This window comes from Henckelia pumila, chromosome 3 (assembly GCF_033568475.1).
Source record: "Henckelia pumila isolate YLH828 chromosome 3, ASM3356847v2, whole genome shotgun sequence".
Classification (NCBI taxonomy): domain Eukaryota; kingdom Viridiplantae; phylum Streptophyta; class Magnoliopsida; order Lamiales; family Gesneriaceae; genus Henckelia; species Henckelia pumila.
The window spans coordinates 141521002-141527923 of record NC_133122.1 but is presented as its reverse complement, the minus strand read 5'-3'; the positions used below and the strand labels follow the sequence as shown (position 1 = coordinate 141527923).

The 6922-nt window shown below is 36.5% G+C and overlaps 1 protein-coding gene across 1 annotated transcript; it reads left to right on the top strand.

Moving 5' to 3' along the window:
* Positions 1 to 313: 313 nt before the first annotated feature.
* LOC140886610 (uncharacterized) lies at positions 314 to 2625 on the top strand. Its single transcript, XM_073293280.1, has 3 exons — positions 314 to 536; positions 1392 to 1592; positions 1951 to 2625. Exons 1-3 carry the CDS (start codon positions 426 to 428, stop codon positions 1984 to 1986), a joined length of 348 nt encoding a protein of 115 aa, XP_073149381.1. The 5' UTR covers positions 314 to 425; the 3' UTR covers positions 1987 to 2625.
* The last annotated feature ends 4297 nt before the right edge of the window (positions 2626 to 6922 follow it).

Here is a 6922-nt window from a genome sequence, read left to right as displayed (position 1 = left end):
CACCAATTTATTACTTTTATACCCCTCGTCACTCTCTTTCTCAACTTCCTTCCCACTTCTCACTACTTCCAACAACCTCCATCATCCGAATTTCCTATCCACTATTTACAATATATTTTTATGAATTTATTTTTATTTCTGTTTTGTATTATTTCTAAATTAAAGATATAAATATCTTTAAATGTCTAATTTTTGTCATTTTTATATTTTATACACGTATCGCGTGTGCCACGACGATGAGTATAAAATAATGTTCCGTGCATATAACGATTAAATACTAGTTTTCTAAAATACAAAGTTGTGCTGTGTCTTTTTCCTAATTTCCCCCAGCTGGGTTGCTTGACCCTTAAAATTCTCGAACTATTTTATCCAGAAATTTGTTGGTAGCCATTGCTAAAATTCATTGAAACAAGGAAACTTGAAGCATGCCCTCGTTGAATTTGTACGTGAATGCCCCAGTTGACGCAGTGGTGGCTTCGGATATCCTCAAAGATGCCACCAAAGCCGTTGCCAAGATAATTGGCAAGCCTGAATCGGTATAGTCCCCCCCCCTTTTCGTGTAATCTGTTTCACTGTAGTTTAGATTAACTGATTTGGATTGGCTCGTGCAAATTTGTTCGCGGCTGCAATGTGTTTGACAATACTCCTCTGAAGAATGGATGTTTTGGGCTGCATCTGAATTATCATTTATAAAATTTTGTTTCCTAATAATTTAGCTATAATTAACGAGTACCGAACTTTGACCGGTTTGTGTTGGTCCAGTTGGTGTTTCGTTGTTTAGTGAATTTCGGATGCAGTAAGAGCGTTTGGATACTCTGATAAAAAAGTGTGCTATAATTTAACAGTGTCTAGTTTCAGGATTCAATTTAACAAAATGTACAAAAAGATTTCATTTATTTGTTGTATGTAAATTATCTGGAAATTTTTCCATCCAGGCTATGGTATGATTGCATTCGATTTCGAATGGAACCTTGTTCAGGCTGGACTCAAAAAGAAAGGGGAAAATAATCAATACTAAAGGTCGAGCTGGACTCGATTATTGAGCTATTTGATTTCCAGCTCTGTTTTTTCGAGTATCAATTAAGCTCGTCTATTGATGTAAACATACCTCAAATTTTGTGAAACTAGTTGTCAAAGCGCGTGGTTAATGAAAAAGAGAAAAACATTAGATACAGAGTAGTAATTTAAACAAGATTAAAAATCGATTTTTCGATGATGCTACTTGGAACCTACTTGAGCTGCTATTTGAACTCGGCAAAAACTTGATTTGACCGAGATATAGTTGAGTTAAGATTAAGCCACTTGCAACCCTATAATGTTTTAATCTTCCTGTTCTATTTTGCTTTGACATACTTTTTTTGTTTAAGAGAATTGATTTCTTGGCTGTACAGTATGTGATGATAATGTTGAATGGGGGAGTCCCCATTTCATTTAGCGGGACTGAAGAGCCAGCTGCTTATGGGGAACTGACTTCCATTGGTGGTCTTGGCTCGAGTGTCAATGGCAAACTCAGTGCCACCATAGCTGAGATTCTGGAAACCAAGCTTTCCATCGATAGCTCTCGATTCTACATAAAGTTTTACGACGTCAAGGTAAACAAATTAATAGCATTGGAAATATTGTTTTGCTCTGGCACTTGGCTTTATTTGATGAATTAAACACTTCTATTCGTGTATACACTCGTTTTGATATCATTGATAATTTGTGAAACCCCACGGTAGTGTCTTGCAAACGACACTTAGCTTTATTTGATGGATTAAACACTTCTATGCGTGTATACTCTCGATATGATATCATCGATAATTTGCGAAACCCCATGGTAGTTTCTTGCAAATAATTTATGCTCCTGTTTATCTTCTTGAATCAGTTTCGCCAGAAATAATTTGTGTAAAGTTCCCAAACCGCAAGCTTGTTAATTGCTCATCCTTTTCTTTCACTGTCCTCCTGCAGGGCTCTTTCTTTGGATTCAACGGCTCTACTTTTTGAAGAGAGTAAATTCTATACTGCACAAAGAATGTGTCGAGAAACTGAAGTTCGCCCTTCTGGAGTACAAAAAACCCAATCCCGGTGCATTGGTTGTATTACGGGCGAACAAAATTTCTCTTACTTTCTCATCTCCATGTTAAATTGTCTCTTTAAGTCAGTGTTCAACTATATCTTTTTCTTGAAACCTTAAAACATAAGTAGATTTGTCTGTTTGTTGTTCATTCTGTCTCGTATAAACAGATGCTTTCTTCTTCTTCTTCTTCTTCTTATTTTAAAAAAGATTATGTTATCCTTTTCTTTTTCTTCTTTTAGTTGTATTGTTCAACTTACTTGTTTAGGAAACTTACCCAAAATAGTATTTCGTATGAAAAATGTGTTGATCACCCCATTGCCCCCGCGGCTTCTATCCGGAGCAGCAGCCAGGGATTGTTGGATTGTTTCTGCATCCGACTGACTACACATGAGCTTGACATCGTCATGTTGGCTCGACCAATCTTGGTGTCGCTAATCAGGCGTATGGGGATGGGTTGGATCATAAACAAAGAGTCGAATTACGCCTCATAGGCCAACCGGTGACCTCGTGTATTTTGGGGTTTTATATTTTTATTTCACTTATTTTCGATGACTCAAAATATTCGAAATGGAAAGCTTGGTGATTTTATAGAAATTGATATATGTATGGACTTTACCTTGCAATTGTTTTAGTTGTGAGATGCTTATCAATGAACAAGAAGAAAAGGGTCATTCGTCTAGCTCATTGAACTCAAGAAGACGAGTTAAAAAGATGCAAGTTCTCATAAAAAAAATTTTGTGCGAGCACATAATTTTTGCTTTTTAACAACATATGAAAATCTTTTAAGGATCATCTTTGATTATCTTTTGGCATAGTTGTGTATACAACTCCTGTGAAATATGAAGATAAGTAAAAATTTTGTATGAAAAGTTATTCATTGAACTCCTTGTGTTCTCAAATTTTGTGGGCACACACTCTTGACCTATTTTCGGGGGTATTTGGGTATGTGTGTTCAAGCCTTGAAAAATTAAAGAGTTGATAGATCATTTTTTCACGATAAACTTTTAACAATCTCAATATTTCGCATAGCTAGTGTACGAAATTAACCTTATTGTTTACAAATTTTGAACTACTTTGTGATTTAGGATATATATGATTAGGATAAATACTGAGGCCTTCAAACAACAGATGCCCAAAATCCTACAAGTGAATAAACTGGTGGAGATTGGATCGTATGGAGATAATATATTTCTTCTGGATTTCTCATCAAAAATTGACCGTAAGAGGGCGCTTCAAGACGGACCGTGGAATTTCTTTCGTAATCCGGTGATCTTCATAGAGCCGCAGGGCCTTGAGAATCCTACTGCAATGAGGTTTGACAAAATAGCTATTTGGGTACAATTTTACAATCTTCCATTGGCTTTTATGCATAAAAATATTCTTTGTAAAGTTGGAGAAAAAGTGGGAGAGGTAGAGGAGATTGATACCCTGGAAAGTGGTTTTATCATGGGTTCTTATGCTAGAGTGAGGATTCGGATAGATGTTTCAAAACCTTTAAAAACATCTGTCCGTGTTCAAGTAAATGGAGACAAGGATGATATATTCATTATCTTGGCTGTTAGGTATCCACCTTGAGCTTGAGCCGATTAGCCATCCTATATGTACCTATCACCTGCACAATTACAAACCAAAGCCAGCAGCAAAAACCAAACAATAAAGAAAACCAAAAGAACGAACAGGAAAAATAATGAGAAGAAATCAGCGAGCTCGGGCTCAGATAACTAGAACCGTCTCTTCAATAAACCAGCAAGCCAAGGCAAGGCACACAAGGATTCCCACGACCCTGCTGTTCACGCTTGAACCCCCTACTCAGTAGGAGAACACCCAACGACACCAGGGAGGAACGAGAGAGAGACTCACACAGAGCAACACAAGGCTCAAGGAGAAAACGAAGGACACAAGGTCACCTGAGAGGAAGATGAAACGCTCACGAAGAAAGCCAAGAACGCACAAGTTCTTTCTGCGGCTGCTCAAGCTCTCCCTCTCTCAATCTCACACTCTCTCTCGATCAGCAGATAAGGTTTTGGGGAGTAGGCTTTATACAAGGGCCTAATTAAATGGGCTGGGAATAATAGAAGTAGTTGGGCCAAAGCCCAACAAATCTCCACCTTTTGACCCAACGCCGGTTCACTGGTTTTGGAGAGTCACCTACAGTTATCATCATCGCCCCACAACAAAAAACACAAAGTCAGTATCAGTCGGAAGAATCAAAGTTTAAAATTTTCAAACACGATCTAAATTTTTCAGCAGATAAACACTTAGTTTCCATATCATCAGGATTAAATTCAGACGGAATTTTTTCAAGATAGACAATACCTTTAGCAACCACATCACGAATGTGGAATCTAACATCAATATGTTTAGTTCTATCATGAAAAACAGGATTTTTACACAGTTGAATGCCAGATTGACTATCAAAAAATACAACAACTTCACCTTCAAGAAAACCAATTTCAGAAATGAGACCTTTCAACCAAATAGCTTCTTTTAATGCTTCAGTTACAGCTACATACTCAGATTCGGTGGTTGAAAGGGCAACAATGTGTTGTAATTGAGATTTCCAGCTAATACAAGCACCATACAATGTAAACACATAGGAAGTTGTAGATTTTCTATTGTCCCTATCATTGGCATAGTTAGAATCCACATATCCTACCAATTTAACACCAGTTTCAGATCTGGAAAATTTTAAACCATGATTAACAGAGCCATTCAAATATCTCAACAGAAATTTGAGAGCTTCCTAATGAGAAACTCCAGGATCATATGTATCGACTCAAGCAGCTCACAGAATATGCAATGTCAGGTCTTGTGCTAACCATTAAATACATGACAGAACCAATAGCATTAGAATAAGGCACATTCTTCATGCATTTAATATCATGTTCAGTTTTAGGAGATTGCTCTTTACATAGAACAAAATGACCAGCAAGAGGCACATTGACAGGTTTGGCATTTGACATGGAAAATTTACTCAAAACTTTCTTAACATAAGTATCCTGATTCAATAAAATGATAGACCGTTTTCTATCCCTATAAATATTCATGCCAAGAATCCGTTTAGCATCTCCTAGGAATTTCATATCAAATTTAGCACTCAAGCAATTTTTGACATGCTCAACAGTTTTCACACAAGAACTAATTAATAGCATATCATCCACATAGATAAGCAAGAAAACTGGAACTTTAGCATTTTGTTTGAAATACAAGCAATGGTCATAATTACTTCTAGTAAATCCCAAAGAGAGCATGCATTCATCAAACTTTTTATTCCATTGCCTACGAGATTGCTTCAAGCCATACAAAGATTTCTTGAGCAAACAAACATGATCAGGATACTTAGAGTTCACAAAGCCTTCAGGTTGCCTCATAAAAATTTTCTCATTTAGTTCACCATGTAAAAAAGCAGTTTTAACATCCAACTGTTTCAACTCCCAATCAAACTGAGCAACAAGAGCAAGCATAATTCTAACAGTAGTAAATTTCACAACAGGAGCAAATATTTCGTTATAGTCTATCTGTGGGGACCCGGGTTGCTAAACTCATCTTAGGGCAATAAACGATTAATAAACAATTAATCATAGCATAAAAACATATGCAAACCAAGAGCTAAACAAAAAAAAAATTTTTTTTTTTTTAAAATGAGCCCCTCGCTCGATCGGTAAAACTTGCCTGCATTTCTACCGATCGAGCGAGCACAGGTTACAACAACTTCTGCTGTCAAAAACTCCTGTCAAGCCTTGTAAAACCAAACCTATTTTTGCATACATGCTATAACAACAACTACAAGCTATCTTATAAACTGTTATAAACTTCTAAACATGATATACATCAACTAGCATGAATCAATAACACAATAACAAGACTTGCTGCTAAACCCTTGTCCTCACTTGCTAAGACTCTTCTTGCTGCTATCCAAGCCAACTCTAGCTTGTTCATGCCCCCAACCTGATGCAATGCACACATACAAACAAAGCAACAGTCGGATAGCTCCGGTGAGAATAAATCTCAGTATAAATAGCATGCATATATATCATTTAAACTTATAAACTAATTCACATCTGGAATTAACATATAATAACATAACATGCTAGCATTTATAAATGCATAATCTAAACCATAGAAGTCTCTAGGTTAATGCATAAATGCAATGCATGTGCCAAGAAATAGGCTAGCAAAGCTGATACCAATAAAGCTTGGTTCTTTGGGATCCCGAGGAATAAAATAGCTCTTAAACTACCGACACTCCCATTCGAGGCAGCATCAAGTATTTTACTCCTCTGACTTTGGTGCAACTATAGTGAGTCTTCTGGCTTTGAATATAAATCACAATCTGTGCCATGAGTCAAGCTGACTCTAGAAATAAATCTATATTCCATGCCACCCATTACAGCTCTCCAAACGTCATTTGCACTCTAGGCGATGGCTGCCCTCTGTGCTATTAAGGCTGGAGTTCAAGATGAATGCAACATAAGCTGTATGCATTAACAGCTATAACACACCTTGAACACTTGCTCAAATAACCAACAAAACAAAACAAAGCAGCTAATCACATAAAGATAGCAACAAATCTGCAAGCATTTCATAAAACATGTAAAACATGTTCAATACAGCAATTAATACAAATCAGCTTAAACAGGTAAACATTTACATAAATGTTCTGGGAAATTCAAGAAAATAGCTATCCTGAATAATCTATCCCATTTATGTAAACATAAACCATAACATATATAAAAATAGACAAGTATGTGATTTTAAGCAACTCGATAAGCAAAAACTATCTCGAGTTATTCTGCCCAACTTATAATGTCTATTCATACCTGCATTTCTGATTCAACTAGCTGACACTCTGTCCATTCTTGC

Coding starts and splice junctions, on each gene's coding strand:
- LOC140886610 (XM_073293280.1), top strand. CDS start 426: ATGCCCTCGTTGAATTTGTACGTGAATGCCCCAGTTGACGCAGTGGTG. Junction 537..1,391: donor TAATTGGCAAGCCTGAATCG/GTATAGTCCCCC, acceptor TTGGCTGTACAG/TATGTGATGATAATGTTGAA. Junction 1,593..1,950: donor TAAAGTTTTACGACGTCAAG/GTAAACAAATTA, acceptor GTCCTCCTGCAG/GGCTCTTTCTTTGGATTCAA.